Genomic DNA, 22,940 nt, shown 5'->3' with positions numbered 1-22,940 from the left:
AAGATTAGCTCCTGCAGTGTTAAGAAAGAGTAGTTTTCTTACACTTTTATGAAGGAAAAAATACCTAATTGTGAAGAAACACATTATCTAGCTTTGTCAAGAAAATATTATTGTGTCCTTGTAATGAAGTATTTAAACTTTTCTTTTAAACAAGGTGAAGTTATAGTGTTAAATACTTTAATTTGGATGTTAAATTCTTTCTAAAAGTCTAACTAGTCCACTTCTGTGTTTGTGTTTAATTATCTAGAGAGAGAAATGTTTACCTAAAGTGCAATCTCACCAGTCCAGAAAATTCCTGGAGACATTGTTGGTTCATGCTCTTATGCAATAACTATATCAAGTAGTCTCTGAAAATTATTGGCAGCCAACCTTTGCAATAACACACAGTTGTAAAAATAAAAATAAAGTAAGAAAAAAAAAAAACAACAACAGAGAAATCAAATGACCATCCATAACTTCCAACCTAATACAACGTAAATCTGAGGAAATCCCAGCAGGCCTTTTGTTAGATTTTGATCAGCTATTCCTAAAATGTATATGGAAATGAAAAAGATCCAGAATAGTCAAGAGGAACTAAGATCGCACAAGACGCACAGTGTAGCAAAAAAAAAAAAGACCAACAGAATAGTCAAGTCATATTTGTAAAAGAAGAAATATTTGGAAGACGTACACTTCTCAGCTTCTAAAGGTATTATAAAAGGGTGCAATAATCAAAACAATGCAGTGCTGCTGTAAGAATAATATTGATCAATGAAATAGAATTGAGAGTCCATGAAACACAAATACATTTTAGCAAATTGATTTTTTGTGCCAAGAAGTACCAAGACAATTAATTGAGGAAAGACTAATTTTTTGATAAGTAGTGCAGTAATGACTGAATTTCCATGTACAGAAAGATGAATTTAGACTCATATCTCACATTTGAGTTTAATGTCAGTGCTATTTTCAGAACCATTTCACATGCACTACACACATAAAAAAGGCAAATGAGGAAATTTTTTATAATTAGGAACATATGCTTTAACATTTTTTTCTACTTGTTCAGTGACCAAATAGATGTTTCTTTATTAATAATGAAAATATAATGCCCCTATCAATTAAATGCTTAAAGGAATTTGCTTTACATCCTTGCTGGTTGTGCTATTACTTTCTGCAACTGGGAGATGGGGTGAGCAACATAAAATTTTTATATATAATTTATGGAAGGCATTAGAGTTTGATAAGCTGCAGATAACTCTTTAAATTCATAAACAGCTTATACACTTGCAACTTCTTTACTGCAAATGTGACTTTTTAAGCAATGGAAATTTTTTTATCCTGTTTGGTAAAATTAATGTAAATATAAACTTTTTGTACATAAATTACAAAATTGAAATTAATGTAAATTGTTGCAATTAATGTAAACGAAAAATTTTGGTACATAATTTACAGGATATATGTATCTATTGATGGAATTGTTCTAAAATTTCCATTATCCAGTATGGCAGCCATTAGGCATACATTGCTATTGAAAACTGAAATGTGGATAATGTGACTTAAGAAAATAAACTTTTCATCTTACTGAACTGTAAGTTAAATTTAAATAGGTGCACATGGCTGTGGCTAGTGTATGAGACAACACAGACAGAGAAGAAAACTTAGAATCATGTGTTTTTATTGATCTATAGCAATTTTCATTAGGTCAGATCTCTACACTTCCCTGGCAGCTCAGATGGTTAAGACTCAGCCTGCAATGTAGGAGAGCTGGGTTTGATCCCTGGGTCAGGAAGATCCCCTGGAGAAGAAAATGGCAACCCACTCCAGTATTCTTGCCTAGAAAAACCAAGGACAGAGGAGCCTGGCAGGCTACATACAGTCCATGGGGTCGCAAAGAGTGGGATACACCTGAGCAACCAACAGTTTAACACTTTCTAGAAATCGGAGGCAAGTGGAGGGTTAAACAGAGCTGCAAATTTAGGGGTTTTTTTTGTTTGTTTGTTTGGGGCCACACCATGCTATTTACAGGATTTTAGTTCTAGATCAGAGGTTGAATCTGGGCTCTTGGCAGTACAAGCATAAAGTCCTAAACACAGGAAACCCAGGGAGTGCCCCAGAGCTGGCAAATTTGCACTATGTAGAGTCCAAAGTCAACTTGCACTCAAATTCAAGTTGCAGTATGTCATTTTGATTTGCTATTTATTGTTTGATCTCTTAATGATTTCGTCTTCAGTTTACACTAAAATATTTAAATATAGATATGAAGTGAGGTCATTTCATATATTTGAAAAGGATTCTATTCAAAAGGTAGAATTATCATGGGAATTTGTGATCAAGGTGTTACACATGAGCAAAAGGGACAACCAAGCCAAAAAAGATTCAAATAGGTCTCTAAACCCCACCCCAGACACACCCCATTGCAGCCCAGGAGAGCTCATAGATACACTATTAATACAAAATGACCACAGAGACTTTTCCAACTCCAGTGCATTGGCCCTAGGCACACATTCGCTCTGGCACATGGGTCTGGATACACAGCTGTGTCCTCAAGTGACCTTAGGCAAGTGGAAGCCTGTTAGGGGTTCATAAATATTCTATACATACATAGGTTATATGTATATTACATATATAATCTTCTTATAACAGACTGAATTATGGGAAAGACATGCTCAATAGAGCCTGCTGTTACATAACTTGTACCTGTCAATCAAAACTGTCAGTCCAAGGCTGCCTAGATGAATATGCAAAAGCTCTGTCTTGAAAAACCCTGCACCACATCATTCCTGCATGACTGCCTCTCTTGGCTTGCTCCACCTCTCCCTTGAAGTGTTCTTTCTGTTCTTTCTTCAATAAACTTGTTTCTGTCATGGGTAAGACCTCAGATCTTCTTTGTGTCCTTATCAAAGCATAAGGTTGTTAGAAATTACACCACAGCTCAGTGTCTAATCTGCTATTAATTCCATTTAATTTCATCTGTCACATCGCAGTTTTCACTTCTACAAGTTTGTCTTACTATATGTTTTGTGTTTTTGATTAATTTTTTAAGAACTCTGAGACCCATTTAAAGTGTATTTTTTATATAGAAAATTATGCACTTCCCTATAATCTAACTTTAGAACATTTTTATTTACTAAAAGAAACCCCTATTCATCCCTATTCCCCTGCCAGCCCCTAGACAACCACTAATCTATTTTGTTTCTTTATATATGGTTAATCTAGACATTTCACATAAAAAAAAAAATCATACAATATGTGCTCTTTTTTTTCAGCTTGGCGCTTGGCTTTCAAGTACTTTCTAGCTCGTTTACGTGAATGCATGCATGCTAAGTCGCTTCAGTCGTATCTGACTCTTTGCGACTCTATGGACTGTAGCCCACCAGGCTCCTCTATCCATGGGATTCTCCAAGCAAGAATACTGCAGTAGGTTGCCATTCCCTTCTGCAGGGAATATTCCTGACCCAGGGATCCAACGCCCATCTCTTAGGTGTCCTGCATTGGCAAGCGGGTTCTTTACCTCTAGAGCCAGCTGGGAAGTCCAAATACGTGCTCTTTTTTGACTAGCACTTGGTATGTTTAACATTTTGAGGAACTGCTAAACTGTTTTCCAAAAGCAGATGCATCATTTTACATTCTTACTAGCAACATGAGCAGTCCACTTTTTTCACATCCTTCCCTTTTGCTATCTTTTTGAACATAACTTTTAATACCCTTGCTTCTAAGAGCTAGTTCTATTCTGATCAGTGATTGATTTTCCTCCTAAATATGGGTTTTCTTTTCCTGATTTTTTACAAGCTTGGTAGTTTTTGATGCCAGGCACTGTTAACTACACCTTATTGGTTGCTGGACATTTTTGTATTCCTATAAACAATATTGAACTTTGGTCTGTTATATACTTAAATGATTTGTTAACCATTTGATCCACTTGGGATAGGCTTTTAAGATTTGTTAGGAGGCACTAGACAAGTGAAGGCTTCCCCAGCGGCTCAGTAGTAAAGAATCAGCCTGCCAATGCAGGAGACAAAAGAGAGACAAGTTCCATCCCTGTGTAGGTAAGATCCCCTAGAGGAAATAGCAATCCATTCCAGTATTCTTACCTGGGTAATCCCGTGTACAGAGGAGCTTGGCCGGCTACAGTCCATACGATCCCAAAGAGCGGGAAACAACTGTGAACACATGCACTAGAGGAGTGAGGTGTCTAGGGCGAATGCTCTACTATTAAAGCAAAACCTATCTGTGTACTCTAATAACAATGCCCCATGGATTAGGAAGTTTCCCAGCCAGATCGGTGAAACGAATTACTATTTCTGTGTCTAAGTGAATCCTTAAATCCCCTTCCGGGTAGTTTCCTCAGACAAAAAAATGCTCAAAATTCAGTAGAATCCTGGAGAAAATTCTACAGAACTCCAAGTTCTCTGAACAACTCTCGCCTTTCTGTTATACTCTGAAAAGAACATTACCTGCCCTGGTCTCCCCCAAACTTGCAGCTCCTTCCTGTCAACGCAGGCAATTCGCTGGGCTCTGCTTAAGTTTTCTCTCCCTGCGCTGCAGTCTGGAAAACCTTGCAAATATAGCAAGCTTTTTGAACTGATAACATTTGTTTTCTCAGTCTTCAGGGTCACTGTTACTCGTTACTGGCGCCAACTGTCTTGGAAACAGACCCAGCGTTATCCTTCAACAGCAGTAGAATTTTTTTTTTTTTTCTTTTTCAATAAAGGAAATGTTGAAAGGTACCCCTAAAAGCCATACAGAGAAAAGTTTTCCTCTGCCGCTTAGTCAGAACTGGGCCGCGCGCCGCGGAACGAACTCAAGCCACACCTCCCCCACCTCAGCTCAGCCTACAGGTTACTGCGCAGGCGTAGAACTGCGAGCTCAGCAACAACTGCGCCTGCGCCAAACAACCGGCCCGCCAAAGTGTCAATCTGGGCCCGCCAATGAAAGCGCTTAATGGTCCTTGAACCCCGCCCACTGACCGGACATCCAATCGCCTGTTCCGGCGCGCAGCCTGCGGCGGATCCAAAGTAGTCCCAGGGTAGAGCTGGAGCGCAGCCCCGGGCAAGATGGGGGCTGCGGAGTCTGAAGTGGAGGCTGCAGCCCGAGAGTAAGTGTCTCCCGCCCGGTGGGTAGCGGGGAGGAGGCAGCTGGGGGCGGGCTGGGACTGTCCTTGCGCACCCCCGAGTAAAATCAGTAATGTCCCTCAACCCATTATAGCGGTTGGGGTTCGGCTCTGCCGTGAAGTGATCGTGACCCCAGACTCCCTGTCTTAGGTTGGCTCTCCAGGAGTAAGGCATATGAGAGACTGTTTGTTCCCCACTACGAACGCACACTGCCCAGAGGTGTGTACGTAAAGGGCACGTACATCCCTGTCAAGCCCCCACATCTCTTCGCAGGTCGACCATCCTAACAGGAAACTTTCCACCCCAGGAGATACCCTGGGAAGGCCGTTTAATTTCTGCCACCCTTGTCCCAACATACACTGTTCCTGTGAGTTATTTTATCTCGGTTACCACTTCCTAATGGACTGCTCCAGCCCCTAACAAGGAAGAACTCTGGAGAGCCTAAACCCAGGGATCCAGCCCTCTGTCCTTAGCTCCTCCTCCAGTATTCTGAGACCTTTCTCCAAGGCTGTGTCTGCGCGGGGCGCTGTCCCATCCCCTGTATATTTCTTTGATTTCAGAAACTGAAATGTCTATTTTCTTGCTTTGCGCTGACTTTCTCTAGCTTCAATGAGTGGGTTACTGTCTAGCTGCGGTGCGGGGCTTCTCATTGCAGTGGCTTCTCCTTGCAGAGCACTGGCTCTAGAGCGAGGGCTTCAGGAGCTGTGGTGCCCGGGCTTAGTTGCTCCGTGGCATGCGGAATCTTACTGGACCAGGGATGGACTCTGTAACATCTGTGTTGGCAGGCGGATTCTTTACTACTGAACCACTAGGAAAGTCCCCTCAAAAGGTTTCTATTCGGTGAAACAGGCCCTATTTAAAATCACATCTCTTTCTCCATGCTTATTATTCCCCTTGCTTTGCTTATTTTTCCTCACTTATTATTTCACTTATTACTTCCATGTGTCTTCCATGCACACACCATTCCTGGTCTCAGGTGGCCCTTCAAGCCTGTGTGTAGCTGTTAATCAGGACAAGACTCAGCATTAATACGCATAATCACATATGTGCAATGTGCACACAAATTCACTAGAACTAGCACCTCAGGAGTCTGCAGTTTTTCCTGTTTTCTCACCCCTTCAGGGCCCTGGCCAAGGTAGCAGACATCCTGGAGCCTGTAGGTCTTCAGGAGGAGGCTGAACTGCCTGCCCAGATCCTGGCTGAATTTGTGATGGTATGTGCAAGATGGGAGCTAGCCTTTCACCCGCCAGGGGCTGCTCCTGGATCCTCTTGTTGAGATACTGGGCAGCATTAATTGTGAACAGACTGGAAGGTAACCTTGTTGGCCTGTAGTACAAGGAGGTAAGAATGTTCCCTGCCGATACCCTCCTTCTGAACAGGACTCTCGGAAGAAAGACAAGCTCCTCTGCAGCCAGCTTCAAGTAGTAGACTTTCTGCAGAATTTCTTGGTTCAGGAAGGCACTGCCCAGGAGCAGAACCCCTTGGTTTCTGAAGACACAAGCCGTGAGTGGACGCAGGGTTCGGCTAGGGGCTTCCCTCAGTGAAGAAGAAAGGGGGACATCAGTCACGTCAGCTCTTTGGCTGATGTGATGACTGAAGCCCCAGTGCTGCAGGCAAGTGGGCCTACCTCACTTATATACTTATTTTTGGTGGTTTTCCTCAGGACAGAAGGCAATTGAAGCTAAAGAGCAATGGAAAGAGCTGAAGGCCACCTATCAAGAGCATGTGGAGGTCATCACAAATTCCCTGACCCAGGCACTGCCCAAGGTGGAGGAGGCCCAAACAAAGCAGGCACAGCTCCAGGAAGCCCTTAAACAGCTCCAGACCAAGGTGAACCAATGATGAGGGGAGACAAGGGCAAGCAGAGAGGAGGAGGAAAAGGGTGAATATGCTAGTTTGGACCTACTGGTTATCTTTTAAATTTCAACCATAAGACTGAGGTTATCTTCCATTATATATATGTACCACATCTTCTTTATCCATTCCTCAATATTATTCAGCCATTAATATAATGCCATTTGCAGTAACATGGATAGACTTGGAGATTATCATACTTAAGTAAGTCAGACAAAGGCAAATATATGATAACATTTATATGTGGAATCTAAAAAAAGATACAGATGAACTTACTGTAAACAGAAATAAACTCATAGACTTAGAGAAAGAACTTATGGTTACCAGAGAGGAAGAGGGCTGGGGATAGATTGGGAATTTGACATGTACACACTGCTATATTTAAAGTAGATAACCAACAAGGACCTGCTATTAGAAAAAATTAATTTAAAAAAATGAAATGCAACAATAAAAATGCACTCCTCTCCTCATTCCCTTGCTTCGCTTACCTGCAGAAGCAAATGGCCATGGAAAAACTCAGAATAGCCCAGAAGCAGTGGCAGCTGCAACAGGTAGGTCCATTTCCCTAGGAAAATATCTCTTCCCACCACCATGCTATTGCATGGGCCAAGTCCTCTGCCAAGAAAATTTTCATCACATTTCCTCCTATGTGGCATTGTATAATGGGACCCACATGCACTTTGATCCTAGCATCACCACTTACCACTGCATGATCTTGAACTGTCACCTTTCTTTCTCTGCTTCTGTATCTTCATGTGTGAAATGAAGAAAATAATAGCATCTACCCTATAGAGTTGTTAGGATGATTGAGTAATTGGTACAGCAAGTGTTTAAAATAGTGCCTGGCACATAGAAAACTATAGAAGTCTTATCATTCTTTGCACCCCTTCCCTCCAGAATGCCTTACCTTGGAACAACTCACTCTGATCCTTTTTTCTAAGCTCCTGGTCCTGCCTAAAAAGAGTGGAGTCCCTCTATTCATCTGTGTATCTGAAACCCCAGCTAGGTCTAAGCTGGAGGGTTGGGAAAATGGCTCCAAGACCTCAGGATTTGAGGAACCATATCTACATTCTCACTCCTGGTAGGAGAAGCATTTGCAGAATCTGGTGGAGGCTTTTTCAGAAGTGAGGGAGCGTCAGTCAGGAATTCAACAGGAACTTCAACAACTATATCAGGAACTTGGAGATCTGAAGCAACAGGCAGGGCAGGCGCAGGACAAGCTGCAGAGGTGAGGCTGGGAGCATGAGCTGCAGACCCAGGGTTGTCCAGCAGAAGTTCCCTCTCTTCATACCCACATCTTCCTTCTAGGCACCAGACCTTCCTCCAGCTGCTATATACTCTGCAGGGTAAGCAGCTATTCAATGAGGCAGAGGCAGAGATACCACAGGAGCTGGATCTTCCTAAGGATAAGCCCCAGCAGGTGACCCAGCCCCAGGAACAGAACACTCAGGACACCATGGGAAGAGAGGTGGGTGTGTCCTCCAACGTGAGTGAGAGATGGAATAGTTGGACAGGGAGACAGAGAAAAAAACTGAAAGATAGACCTTACTCACTGCCCATAGTATACCTTGTTTTCCCAAGGCTGACAACCGACAGCCTGTTGTAGATGCAGGCTTACCATGGCTTCCTGGCAGACAGCAACATACAGAAGAATCCTAGAGCAGGTCAGACTCCAACTCAGGCTGTGGTTTCCCCTGACTACAATATGGCAGGAGGGAGGGTCTCTGGTCAATCTATCTCTGTTTCTGAGCTCCAATCTTCATGGAAAGGATGGGATGTGGGAAGGAACAAGGAGTTTATTTTATGGTTGAAGTTTAGTACTTTATCCCCATGCCCAGCCTACTCTAGACTAGTCTGGCTCTTCCTCTTCCCCAGCCCTCTCACCTCACCTTCATTGCAGGATGGACTTAAATTCTTTGAGTGCAGTTTGACTTTTGACTACATACCCGGTCAGGGCAGGCTCTGGATTCTGTTGTTAAAAACCCTGGAGCTCTCTCAGCTGCCTGTTTGTCAGCTTATCTTCACATGTTGGTGGGAAGAGCCACACTCAAAGGCCAACAACATGATAGATGCTTGGACAGGTGTGAATGGAGAGAATATAGATCGGGAAGGGGCCCTGGCATGGAGCATCAGAGGTTGCTTACCCAAAAGGATATGCCACTAATATGCTGAGCTTAATTCAGGGAGAAGGCAAATGCCTTATGCAGGTGATTAGATGTGGGAAGCTAACTTTCATTACTGATCCTAATGTTTACTGAGTCTCTGATTTGTTCCAGGCCCTAATTTGAAATGAACTGGAGCTGAAGAAATGGACTTAACTAACCAATCACTGGCTGCTTAGAGCATAATGAGAATGAACAAGTGATGAAAAGGTCAATAGGATGATTTCAGGGTTTGTTACAACAGAGTAGCAAACTGAAACAGTAATAAAATAAAGAGCAATAGTGAAAAAGTATAGAGCCGCTCCCCCCCCACCTTCTCGCTATATTGGCCTGTGATATGTGAGTTAGTATTTCTATTTGTGCTGGTATGTTTGTGTTTCTATATTTTTGTTTGTTTCTTTCATTCTCCAGTCCTCTATGTGTCTGTCACTGAATGTATGAACAGTGGGATCACTACTGTGTTTGAGGAAGTGATTACACCCCTGATTTTCTAAATCTGCAGCCTATACTAAGATGTCCTAATGATATATTCCTGATACATTTTTTGTGTTCTACTGTTTTTTTTTACTTGACCCATCCTTTCGGATTGTCATTCGTCTTCAAATGTTCGAATACTGAAAGACTGGCTTTTGTGATTCTCTGTTGTATGTTTTGTTCTGGTTCATTGATTTGAAGTAGTATCTTGATCATTTTCTGGTTTCTGTTTTTAGGTGAAGAATATGTTTTGATTTTTTTTTTTTTTTTGGTAAACTTTTTATCAGGTAATAAACTTGTGTATTTGGATCTTTATTTGTTTTCTCAAATAAACATTTAAAGTTGTCATTTTCTTCTGGCTTTCTTATTAGAATTTCCACAATCATTCAATTCATAGAACTTTCTATTAAAATTATTTCTTTGATTCGTGAGTTTCTTAGAAAAATAATTTTCAAGTGTTTTACTCTATGTGAGAGGATATTATTTCTAGGTTTATTCTAATTTGGTCAGAAAATGTCAAATCTATAATAAAAACTTTGAAACTTAGTGAAGGAAGCAGTTGTAGCCTTGAATGTGATTTCTTTAATGTGTCATGTTGATTTTCTAAAAGAATGTCTGTTTTAGAACTGTCATGTGTGATGTTTTCTGTATGTTTATTAGATTATGCTTCTTAGGTTTTTCAATTTGTATCTTCTATATACTTAATTTTTTATTTTCCAAATATCATCTTCTGAAAGAGGTATGTTCAGATTTCCAAACGATAATGGATTTGTTTATTTCTCTTATAAACATCTGGGTAATTTCAACAAAGCTAATCCTTATCATTCTATCTTTATAACTTTAAATTCATAAAACTCAGTCAGTTAGGTTCAGTCGCTCAGTTGTGTCCCATTCTTTGCCACCCCATGAACTGCAGCACGCCAGGCCTCCCTGTCCATCACCAACTCCCAGAGTCCACCCAAACCCATGTCCATCGAGTTGGCAATGTCATCAGCCATCTCATCCTCTGTCGTCCCTTTCTCCTCCTGCCCTCAGTCTTTCCCAGCATCAGGGTCTTTTCCAACGAGTCAGCTCTTCGCATCAGGTGGCCAAAGTATTGGAGTTTCAGCTTCAACATCAGTCCTTCCAGTGAACACCCAGGACTGATCTCCTTTAGGATGGACTAGTTGGATCTTGCAATCCAAGGGACTTTCAAGAGTCTTCTCCAACACCACAGTTAAAAAGCATCAATTCTTTGGTGCTCAGCTTTCTTTATAGTCCAACTCTCACATCCATACATGACCACTGGAAAAACCATAGCCTTGACTAGACAGACCTTTGTTGGCAAAGTAATGTCTCTGCTTTTTAATATGCTGTCTAGGTTGGTCATAACTTTCCTTCCAAGGAGTAAGCGACTTTTAATTTCATGGCTGCAGTCACCATCTGCAGTGATTTTGGAGCCCAAAAAAATAAAGTCAGGCACTGTTTCCACTGTTTCCCCATCTATCTGCCATGAAGTGATGGGACCGGATGCCATGACCTTAGTTTTCTGAATGTTGAGTTTTAAGCCAAATTTTTCACGCTCCTCTTTCACTTTCATCTAAATTCGCTTCAAATGTTCTACCCTATTGTGAAAAGAAAACTATCTTCCCATTTTAGAATCTTTCTGTCCTTAATAAGCCCCATCCTGTCTTATAAAATTACGCAACTTCTTGCATTACAATTTTTACGTCTCCTCTTTGGGCCAAATATGTGTAAGTTTTGAAATACAAGCAATGTGAAGTTAAGTCAACTAGTTTCATTATTACTGCTAGGACAGTATTTGAATGAACTTTTTGGTACTTTTTGGAAAGACTGAGAAATTTAGTGAGTTTTGATACACTTTGCTTTTGAAAGCCTGAATAACCTAGGCATTAAGTCTAAAAGTTAGAGTCTCAGGAATCAATATCTTCAGGTCTTTTTAAATTGTCTTTTTGTGGGGACAAGGGTGTAAATTCTTGTTGTTGAATTGAATTTGAGTAACTGTTGACATAGTTATAAAAAAACTTGTTAATCTTCATGGAGCTCTCCAGTGTACAAAAATTAGATTTCAGATGCCATATTCAAATGAATATCTAAAATTTAAGTTGTCAAGTGAACTTTAGCAAACACACCTATGCAAGGTATGCGTAATTCATTTCATCATGCATATTATAATGATTATACCTACATGATAATTATTTAAATGTGTTGATTACTTTGTACCTAAAATTGTGTTCCGAGATAGAAAAATGAAGAAAATATAGAAATGTACTTTCAGAAGATAACAGAACTTTTAGAAATAAAAGATTATCACAAATAAACATAAAAGAAGCACTATATATATATATGGTCTAATGCACACAATTTTAATGTAAAAAGTCATAGGAAAAACACACAAGAGTTGGAATACTCAAAATAGGGTTTATTTTATGAAAGAATGAAAGTTTAAAATATCTTGTAGAATCTCCATGTTATGAAGTTACATTGTAAAAACTGGGTCTAATCTTAATAACCAATCATAAACAGCAATCTTATTAAGAAAAATACCAGTTTTAACAATATATGTATTAAGTTTTCATCCTGTTTATAAAACTTAGACAAGAAGTTATGCTTTACATGAGTATTTTAGGGAAACTACTTCTCTTTAGGGGCAGGAGCCTATCCACAGTCTCCATGTTTGTAAGCCTTGGATTAACCTGGCCAGATGTTCTAGAAATAGAAAATGAGTTTGAAATAATTTATTTACTGAAGTTCAGCCTTATCTGTGGTTGTTTCATTTGGTTACTACAATGATAATACAGTCTCGGGCAAGATATGCTGGTTTCTTGTTTGAACACTACTCTCGATGATGACTGAAATGCCTAACTGTTCCAGTGTGTCATTTTCAACATGAGAAAGATGGGGGAAAGAAAAGAAATGGGAAATTTGGTTGAGGATTTTAGTCATGAGATATATAGCATATAACATTGGTGTGGGTGTGTGTGTACTTACATACACATATAACGCTGGCAGGGGTAATGTAGATTAGCTGGAGGAAGTGAGTGACTGGATGATGAATATTTGACCTCTGTTTTCAGATCTTGTCATTAACCATTTGTTCTTTGTAATTTCTCTCTACAGGAACATGTATTCTTTGTATCCACAAATAAACATATATCAATACCTTCACATTTTAAAAGTACTTAGTAAATGTTCATTCAGTCATCTTCAGGGAAGATTTTCTGAAGAGCTGCCTTTGAGTTCAATTTCAAATAAATTATCCAGAGGTAGATTTTGTCATTTATTGAATGTCAACTGTTTGCTGAATGTAAATTCTGAGAATTAAAAAAAAGAAAGATGATAAAGAATCTGAGTTTAAATTTAAAGACAGGAAGGAAAAGTCTAATTCTGACAAAAAAAAATTATGTTTGTCCTTGTTAAGGACTAAGAATTAAAATATTTTGAGAGCACCAAGAATTGAAATATTTTGACAACACTAAGCAGAAAGTGAAGTCTCTCAGTCGTGTCTGACTCTTTGTGACACAGTGGACTGTAGCCTGCCAGGCTCCTCTGTCCATGGGATTTTCCAGGCAAGAATACTGGAGTGGGTAGCCATTCCCTTCTCCAGGGGATCTTCCTGACCCAAGGATTGAACCCAGGTCTCCTGCACTGCAGGCAGACTTTTTGTCGTCTGAGCCACCAGGGAAGCCCTGATTAAGCAGAAGGAACATCATAAGTAAAGTACAGAAAGTGAGAAACTGTCAGTTTCAAGAATACATATGGCCAAGCCAGTGCTTGGAATGTAGAATATAAGGGAAGAAATGGGAGTAGTGAATTAACTGAACCCTTTGCCTTTACCCTGCTGGCTATAGGAAGTCAGTACCTTCACCTGGAAGCCAAGTAAACCTGTTGAAATTTTCTTAGTTAGATACAAATTTCTCGTGTACTTTAATCTATTGCAATAGAACTCTCAGAAAGTAGCACCATTGGTGAGTACATTTATGAATTTAGAGCAGAATATACATTTAGAAAACAGTACAAATGCTTCCATCCTTTTGAGGTAAACATGTCTGCTAGGTTGTTTCAGTCATGTCCGACTCTCTGTGACCACATGAACTGTAGCCCACCAGGCTCCTCTGTCCATGGGATTCTCCAGGCAAGAATACTGGAGTGGGTTGCCATTTCCTCCTCCAGGGAATCTTCCCAACCCAGGGATTGAACCCGTGCCTCTTATGTCTCCTGCATTGGCAGGCAGGTTCTTTATGACTACTGCCACCTAGGAAGCCCTAAACATGTCTGACCATTGCTAATTATTGGGACTTGCTATAATAACAGCAACTAAAGAGCTGAAATCCACTTAACCAATTAGATGATTAAAGCAACATTGGAGTGGCAGCAGAATGGAACCTGTATTTTCAAGTGTTGCTACTTAAATATAATACAACAATCGTAATTATTAGTTACTGTGTATTATACCCACTAAAATAATCACTAAAGCAGTTCAGTGATACTGATATTCCTGGATGATGACAGCAATCCAAACAAATAATTACCAACTAGAAACTAATGAACTACCTATCCCAGAGTTCAGTGCTTTTTGGTATATTAGTCACTGAAGGTTGGAAACCATTTTCAGCAATGAAACATCACTTCCTGTGCCTGAATCATATTCTACTTATCAAGATTTTAGGTATAACAGTTGAAAATAGGTGGGGGAAAAAAACCTACTATAAAATATTTGTATTAACAATGACCTAGTTTGCATCAATTAAAAAATGAATATGGTTTTTAAACAGTACCATATGACTGCTTAATAATAGTTTCAACAAGTATGTTGAACAATATTTAGATGTTACTGGAATATAAAGAAAAGAGCTTTTCATTAGGTGCCTATGTCACTCTTGGCACTCAGAACAGACTGTTAATCTTTTAGAAAAGAGTAAGACAAATCTTATTTGGTTGAAAAAAAATTTTGGTATCATTAGAGATTTTCTTTCTTACTTTTCCACCCTATTTCTACCCTTATATCAGAAATTTTCAGGAACTAATTCAATAACTAAATTTAACTCTTGGTGTATGGTGGTGCTGGTGACCTTGGGAAGTGGAAGTAGTTATTGAAAAAATTTTTATTCTTACAACAATGAAAAGGAAGGGCTAGCACATTCTCAGTTAATTCTAATAATTGTATATATTTTGTGTAGGAGAGAAACTAAAACTGGGATTTCATGTCCCTCAAGGCAAAACTTTGTTTTATATCTAAGATGATTTTCTGGGGGGAGGTATTAACACAATGTTATTGGTATGTGATGGTAACTTGTAATTTAGCAATCACATTGTTCATCTCAAGCAGGTGGCACAGACTGGCAGATGGTGACGGGAATTGATTTATAAGGCTCACAGTTTCTTGAAAATGTCTTACCTGTTCTTTTTATAAAATTTTGTTTGTGTGTTTGTATGCATGTACCTAATCATATTCATATAATGTGTGCTATTTTATATTTTGACCCAAGTGGTTGATTATATATAGATTCAGAATTGTACTAATTCATAATTTTTTCTATTCTGTGCCCAATCAACAAACATTTTTGAGTACCTATGTGCCAGGTGCTGCTCTGTTTCTATTATTAAAATATATTTCCATAAAACATTGCATAAATTTAAGATGTAAGACATGTTAATTGGATAGGTTTATACAGTGTAATGTGATTGTCATTGTAGTGATTTGTACTTCTATCATGTTACATAATCATTTTTAGTGGTTAGAATAAGTTCTAGTCTCTTAGCAAATGTGATGATTGTAATATTAATAAAATAGTCTTGTCTATATTCTTATATTCCTTAGCTCTCTAGGGCTTGTTTACTACTTGCTAAATGTCTCTACCCTTTAAACCAGGTACAAGCTACTTCTCTACCCCGCACATCACCTGGAAACCACCATTCTTCTCTCTGTTTTTACCAGTTCAGCTTTTTGGATTCCACATGTAAGTGATATTGTGTAGTATTTGGTTTTCTCTGTCTGAATTATATTGCTTTGACATAATGCCCTCAGGGTCCATCCGTGTTGTTGCAAATGACTAGGTGTCCCTCTTTTTCACTGTTGAATAATACTCCAGTGTGTGTGTGTGTATCACATCTTTATCCATTCATCCACTAATGAGCAATAAGATTGTTTCCATATTTTGGCTATTATGAATGATACTGCAAAAGATGTGGGAGTGCATATATTCCTTTAATATCCTGTTTTCATTTCCTGGGAGTATATGCCCAGAATTGATATTGCTGAATCACATGGTAGATCTATTTTTAATTTTGTGAGGAACATCCATGTTGTTTCATGTATTGGCTGAACCAATTTCTAATCCACCAACAGTATATAAGTATTCACTTTTTTCCACATCCTCCTCAACCCTTGTCTTTTGCAATTACAGCCATTCTAACAGTTGTGAGATGATATCTCATTATGATTTTAATTTGCATATTCCTGATGATCGGTGATGTTGAACATCTTTCATGTATCTGTTGGCCATATTTGGAGAAACATCTATTTAACTTCCCTGCCCATTTTTGGACACATAGACTTTTTCTTCTTTTAAAATTGAGTTTTTAAAATTTATTTCTAATATTAACTCATTATCGGATATATGGTTTGCTGAAATTTTCTCCCATCCTATAGGTTGCCTTTTCATTTTGTTAATTTTTTTGTTTGTTTGTTTTCCCAATATGGAAGCTTTTAAGTTTGATGTAGTCCCATTTGTTGATTGTTGCTTTTGTTGCTTGTGTATTTTTCCCCATTAGATGTTTTGGGTCTCTTGTCAAATATCAGTTAACCTTTTATGTTGGGTGCTTAATTCTGGGCTTTTTATTCTGTTCCGTTGGTCTGTGTGTATCTGTTTTTATACCAGAGGCTGATAGTTTGAAATCAAGAAAGGTGGTACATCCAGCTTTTTTCTTCTCAGGATTATTTTGGTTATTTAGAGTCCTTTATTGTTCTGTACAAATTTTAGAATTGTTTTCTTCTATCCCAGGGAAGTACACCATTAGAATTTATTTCTTTTTGACTTTGATTTTATATAACAATTAACATACGTAATGAAATCTGAGAAAATATTTCCCTTAATTTGATCACATGATTTCACTTTGGAATTTTGATGGGAGTATTGCATTGAATTTATAGATGGATATTTTAACAGTATTAATTCCTCTGATTCCATAAACAGTGTCTTTCCTTTCTTTCTGTTTTCTTCAGAAAGCCCATTTTATATTAAAAGCAACTTATCTTCACTTCCCTATAAAGGCTCTACCCTTTTACTCCTCACCTTTTAGGTTTTGGGTTTGTTTGAGGTATAACTAACATATAATCTCAAGTGTACAGCATAAAGATTGCAAATTGATCACTACAATAAACCTAGTTAACCTCTTGCCACCATATGTAGTTACAAAAGATTTTTCTTCTCTTTTGCTATAAGAACTTTTATGTAAGACCTATTTTCTTAGCACCTTTAAAATATTTAGTGTATTATTAACTACATTTTGTGTTTCTGTTTCTAATGTTCCAGTTTGTGTCTTCTTTTTTTTTTGGCCATATTGAGTGGCTTTCAGGATCTTAGTTCCCTGACCAGGGATTGAACCTCTGCCACTTAAGTGAAAGTGCTGAGTGCTAACCACTGAACAGCAAGGGACTTCTCTCATTTTACCTCTTTTTTATGCTTAAATTGACATTGTGACATTGTACAGGAGACAGAGAGCAAGACCATCCTCAAGAAAAAGAAATGCAAAAAAGCAACATGACATTCTGAGGAGGCTGTACAAATAGATGTTAAAAGAAGAGAAGTGAAAAGCAAAGGAGAAAAGGAAAGATATACCATTTGAATGTGGAGTTCCAAAGAATCTTATCTCTCCAAAGCAAGGAGAGATAAGAAAGCCTTCCTCAATGATCAGTGCAAAGAAATAGAGGAAAACAATAGAATGGGAAAGACTAGAGATCTCTTCAAGAAAATTACAGATACCACGGAACATTTCATGCAAAGAGGGGCTCAATAAAGGACCGAAATGGTATGGACCTAACAGAAGCAGAAGATATTAAGAGGTGGCAAGAATACAGAGAAGAACTCTACAAAAAAGATCTTCACAGCCCATATAATTATGATGGTGTGATCACTCACCTAGAGCCAGACATCCTGGAATGTAAAGTCAAGTGGGCCTTAGGAAGCATCTCTATGAACAAAGCTAGTGGAGGTGATGTAATTCCAGTTGAGCTATTTTGAATCCTAAAAGATGATGCTATGAAAGTGCTGCACTGAGTATGCCAGCAAATTTGGAAAACTCAGCAGTGGCCACAGGACTGGAAAAGGTCAGTTTTCATTCCAATCCCTAAGAAAGGCAGTACCAAAGAATGCTCAAACTACGGCACAATTGCACTTATCTCACATGCTAGTAAAGTAATGCTCCAAATTCTCCAAGCCAAGCTTCAGCAATACATGAACTGTGAACTTCCAGATGTTCAAGCTGGTTTTAGAAAAGGCAGAGGAACCAGAGATCAAATTGCCATCTGCTGGATCATCGAAAAAGCAAGAAAGTTCGAGAAAAACATCTACTTTTGCTTTATTGACTATGCCAAAGCCTTTGACTGTGTGGGTCACAAGAAGCTGTGGAAAATTCTTAAAGTGATGGAAATACCAGACCATCTGATCTGCCTCTTGAGAAACCTGTATGCAGGTCAGGAAGCAACAGTTAGGACTGGACATGGAACAACAGACTGGTTCCAAATAGAGAAAGGAGTATGTCAAGGCTGTATACTGTCACCTTGCTTATTTAACTTATATGCAGAGTACATCATGAGAAACGCTGGGCTGGAGGAAGCATAAGCTGGAATCAAGATTGCTGGGAGAAATATCAATAACCTCAGATATGCAGATGATACCACCCTTATGGCAGAAAGTGAAGAAGAACTAAAGAGCCTCTTGATGAAAGTGAAAGAGGAGAGTGAAAAAGTTGGCTTAAAGCTCAACATTCAGGAAACTAAGATCATGGCTCCCGGTTCCATCACTTCATGGCAAATAGATGGAGAAACAGTGAGAGTCTTTATTTTTGGGGGCTCCAAAATCACTGCAGATGGTGAGTACAGCCATAAAATTAAAAGACTCTTGCTCCTTGGTAGGAAAGTTATGACCAACCTAGACAGCATATTAAAAAGCAGAGACATTACTTTGCCAACAAAGGTCTGTCTAGTCAAGCAATGGTTTTTCCAGTAGTCCTGTATGGATATGAGAATTGGACTATAAAAAGAGCTGAGCACCAAAGAATTGATGCTTTTGAACTGTGGTGTTGGAGAACTCTTGAGAGTCCCTTGGACTGCACGGAGATCCAACCAGTCCTTCCTAAAGGAAATCAGTCCTGAATATTTACTGGAAGGACTGGTGTTGAAGCTGAAACTCCAATACTTTGACCACCTTATGTGAAGAGTTGACTCATTTGAAAAGACTCTGATACTAAGGAAAGATTGAAGGCAAGAGGGAAAGGGGGCAACAGAGGATGAGGTTGGATGGCATCACTGACTGGATGGACATTAGTTTGAGTGGATTCCAGGAATTGATGATGGACAGGGAGGCCTGGCATGCTGCAGTCGATGGGATCACAAATAGTCGGACATGACTGAGCAACTGAACTGAACTGAATTGATGCTTGAGTTGGTTAATAAATTATAGCAGTTATAGTTATTTCAAATATTATTTTCCTTTATAATGTAGTTAACTGTCTAAAACAACATTCTAATATAAAGTTACAGTTTTCTTATTCTGTTTTTTTCCCCCAGTGATACCAGTGTGTTACATACTTTGATGTGTTTTCCTGTCTCTGATTAACTTCTTTTCATTCCAGCTTGAAGAACATCTTTTCAGTATGTCTTGCAAGTTAGGTTTAATGGTGCTAACTTCCTTCAGCTTCTGTTTGCCTTTGAAAACTGTTGTTTCTCCCTCATCTCTGAAAAATAACTTTGTCAGATAAAACATTCTTGGCTGACAGTTTTTATCTTTCAACAACAATATATTTCACTTCACTCTCTTCTGGCCCACCTAGAGTTTCTACTAAGAAATCTGCTGATAGCCTACTGGGAGTTTCTTAGTAGGTTGCCTTGGTCACTTTGTTTTTTACCCTGACTGCCTTTAAGATTCTTTCTTTGTCATTGATTTTTGACAGTTTCATTATGTGTCTAGGAGAAGGCCTTTTTGTGTTGAAATAATAATGTGACTCTGTTATGTTCCTGGATTTGTATGTCCAGTTCTTTCCCCAACTTGGGGAAGCTTGAGAATTTCAATCTCTTTGGTAGTGAACTGCTTATATTCATTATTTCTACTCTAAATTCATAGAATTGCCTTTTAGGTTTTCTTGTAACTCATTGAATTTCTTCATGACAGCTCTTTAGAATTCTTTATTAGATTGCAGTAGTTTGTGCCTTTGAATTTAATTGCTGGAGAATTACCATTTTCTGTTGGTTTTACCATCTTTGATATTTCATAGTGTTTAGGGTTATGCGTTTTTCCTTTCACATTTGAAGTAGCAGACATCTTTGTAAATTAAGACTTCTATTGTCTTTGAATCTTATAGTTCAACAAGCTGGCTATTAGAAACCTTTTTTATCCCAGAAGATGGCACTATATCGTGTTTGTGGTTTCTTTTATAGGCACTGGATCGTAAGGGTGCACCAGGGAGTGGGCACAAGGAGTCCACAGCAGAGATGAGGTGTGGACTTAGTATCTGAGGTTTTGGGGATTCCACAGGGCCAGTGGGGGAAGTGGGGAATGTCCAGAGGTTCATGGGCAGTTCTCCTTTGAAATCCAGAAGCAGACAGCAAGAAACATGACACTTTGATCTTCTTGTCATCTCCCTTTCCTTTTCTCCCCCACTTCTCCAGTCACAGAGGTCCTTCCTCAGAAATCCAGGTGCCACTGGAGAGAAATATGTCCCTCCAGCCTCAGCCTGCACAGCTGATATTGACATTACTCTCCCAGTAATGAATGAAATGATTTTTGCCTTTGTGTTACCATCTCTATATCTCTATAAACTTAATTCCCAACAACTAGGGTATAATTTAAAGGAAATGTCTTTATCAAAAGGCTTTTCAATAAAATAGTATTTTCTGTTAGACATGTTAATGTATTTAATTTCACTTTGGGAACTTAGATTATAGAGCTATTTGATGTTGTATTTTGTTTTTCCTAGCGACGTATGTTGAGCTTAAAATAATTTTTTAAAATATATGTACATTACATATATTCTAAAACGTGAAGCTAGACATCATTTTCTCTTTATAAATTTAACTGACTTTGTGTTGTTTTTTTTTTTAAAGAGTCATTTATTTCAATCATGAAGACACCTGGAAGCTACAGGAAACCCATCTCATTTTGTTGTAGTACTGATTACTATCAACAGTTTGCTATTTTTTACCTGAGTATCCTGTTTATTTGTAAAGAAGCTAAATGACAGCCTGGTTCAGTTTTGAATTTTGTATTAGGAGCAGAGTTTTCACTTAGTGCTGTCATAGAATTCACAAGATGCTTGCTTCCAGGATGTGTGTCTTACTTTGACAAAAAAAAGTTTTGTGATGAACAGTATACTTGTTTTGCTCAATTTGTATTGAAGTTTATCTAATATTTCCCATATTAGTAATTATGTGAATTATGCATAATCTAAAATATAGAAAAATAGAACATCTAAAATCTAGGTATCATTGTTTTCATAGAGGTGTGTGTGTTTGGCAGAAATCTAAATAAATAATTTCCATCCTTGTAACAGATCCTCCAGAGATTTCCATAAAGTTTTATACTTTAGCTCTCAGTCCCTTGATTGCAATTTCTCTAATCCCTTGAGACCTTTTTTTTTAATTAATTATTTTAATTGGAGGCTAATTACTTTACAATATTATAGTGGTTTTTGCCATACATTGACATGAAATCAGCCATGGATGTACATGTGTCCCCCATCCTGAACCCCCCACCCACTTCCCTCCCCATCCCATCCCTCAGGGTCGTCCCAGTGCACCAGCCCTGAGTACCCTGCCTCGTGCATCGAACCTGGACGGGCAATCTATTTCACATATGGTAATATACATGTTTCAATACTATCTCTCAAATCATCCCACCCTGGCCTTCTCTCAGAGTCAAAAGTCTGTTCTTTACATCTGTGCCTTGAGACATTTTATATTAAATACAATGTCCCTTCTGCATGACTATCTCTGATGTTACTCTTGTGCTGTTGAATAAGAAACAGCAAACTGCTTGTGTTACTCATACTTTGTCGAGCAGTGGTTGCTTGCTTCTTTGTAGATGGTTTTTGCTGAACAGCCCATACCTACGAATACAAAGAGAATACAGATTACTAGAAATACAGATTACTTATATAACTTGTGCTATCCTAAATATGTCTAATATGAGAATAGGCTTGTGAAGGCAACCAGAGTCTGTCTGAATATTACTTTTCCCTTCATGAAATGATCTTTCAAAAATCCACTTGAACTACCTGGATTAAAAGACTGAAGACCTCAGAGAAGTGAATTCAGTACTTAGGGTGTAACCATAACACAAACAATTCAAGTATCCTTTCATCACAAACATCTTTGAATATCTGGCAAAAGTTTTATAGCTTGAGTTTAAATGAAACTTTGCTGCCAGAATATGGTGTGCCAGATTCTAATTGGCTTTGATCCCTCTGGGTGTAAATTATTCTATATAAACATTTAGTACTAATGGTCATTCTCAGCACCCACTGATATAACAGACATCAGCAGTCAATTCTGGCTCTTGTGTAATGTCCATAAAGGTGACGGATCATTCTTCCCCCCTCCACTCCCATATTACTCCATTCAGCTACTACTAATTGTTAGACATCTGGCATATACAATAAATATTTTTGCTTGGCCTATTAAAATCTGTGAAAATCAACATACCATAAATACACTGGGCTTTGCTGGTGGCTCAAACGGTAAAGAATCTGCCTGCAACATGGAAGACCTGGGTTCAATCCCTGGGTTGAGAAGGGAACAGCAACCCACTCCAGTGTTCTGATCTGAAGGGTTCCATGGACAGAGCCTGGCAGGCTACAGTCCACGGGGTTTCAAATAGTCGGACATGACTGAGCGACTCACTCGCTCATCAGTACACTACAGAAATATGTGAAGTGGGGAGCCAACTCCATGAAGTGAAATAGATCCAGGGGATATCTTGGAAATAGTGGAATTTGAAACAGAACTTTGTAAGAGGTATATTTTGCCAAGAAATTTTAGAGTGAACTATATTCTAGGTAAATAAGCTGAGAAAAAAAAAAAAAAACAAATATAGGATAATAATTTGTCCAGGAACAGAAAAGTGGTACTGTGGCTTAAGGGAAA

The 22,940-nt window shown here is 38.7% G+C and overlaps 1 protein-coding gene across 2 annotated transcripts; it reads left to right on the top strand.

The window, feature by feature from the left end:
- The first annotated feature begins 4,951 nt into the window (after window positions 1–4,951).
- ZWINT (ZW10 interacting kinetochore protein) lies at window positions 4,952–9,926 on the top strand. 2 transcript variants are annotated; one of them, XM_043477010.1, is made up of 8 exons: window positions 4,952–5,074; window positions 6,213–6,303; window positions 6,470–6,593; window positions 6,754–6,920; window positions 7,439–7,495; window positions 8,030–8,172; window positions 8,253–8,412; window positions 9,221–9,926. In XM_043477010.1, exons 1-8 carry the CDS (start codon window positions 5,034–5,036, stop codon window positions 9,230–9,232), a joined length of 795 nt encoding a protein of 264 aa, XP_043332945.1. In that variant the 5' UTR covers window positions 4,952–5,033; the 3' UTR covers window positions 9,233–9,926. The 2 variants fall into 2 exon arrangements, with proteins under 2 accessions (XP_043332945.1, XP_043332946.1); XM_043477011.1 differs by lacking the exon at window positions 9,221–9,926 and adding an exon at window positions 8,526–9,197.
- The last annotated feature ends 13,014 nt before the right edge of the window (window positions 9,927–22,940 follow it).

Source organism: Cervus canadensis, chromosome 8, assembly GCF_019320065.1.
Source record: "Cervus canadensis isolate Bull #8, Minnesota chromosome 8, ASM1932006v1, whole genome shotgun sequence".
In the NCBI taxonomy this organism is placed as follows: Eukaryota; Metazoa; Chordata; class Mammalia; order Artiodactyla; family Cervidae; genus Cervus; species Cervus canadensis.
The sequence above is the reverse complement of the archived record's forward strand: the minus strand, read 5'-3'. Positions and strand labels throughout refer to the sequence as shown.

Bases quoted from the DNA above. Each gene is read 5' to 3' on its own strand.
- ZWINT (XM_043477011.1), top strand. From the start codon at position 5,034: ATGGGGGCTGCGGAGTCTGAAGTGGAGGCTGCAGCCCGAGA. The intron at 6,594-6,753 runs GTGAGTGGACGC...GGTTTTCCTCAG, and splicing joins GGTTTCTGAAGACACAAGCC to GACAGAAGGCAATTGAAGCT. The intron at 7,496-8,029 runs GTAGGTCCATTT...CACTCCTGGTAG, and splicing joins AGCAGTGGCAGCTGCAACAG to GAGAAGCATTTGCAGAATCT.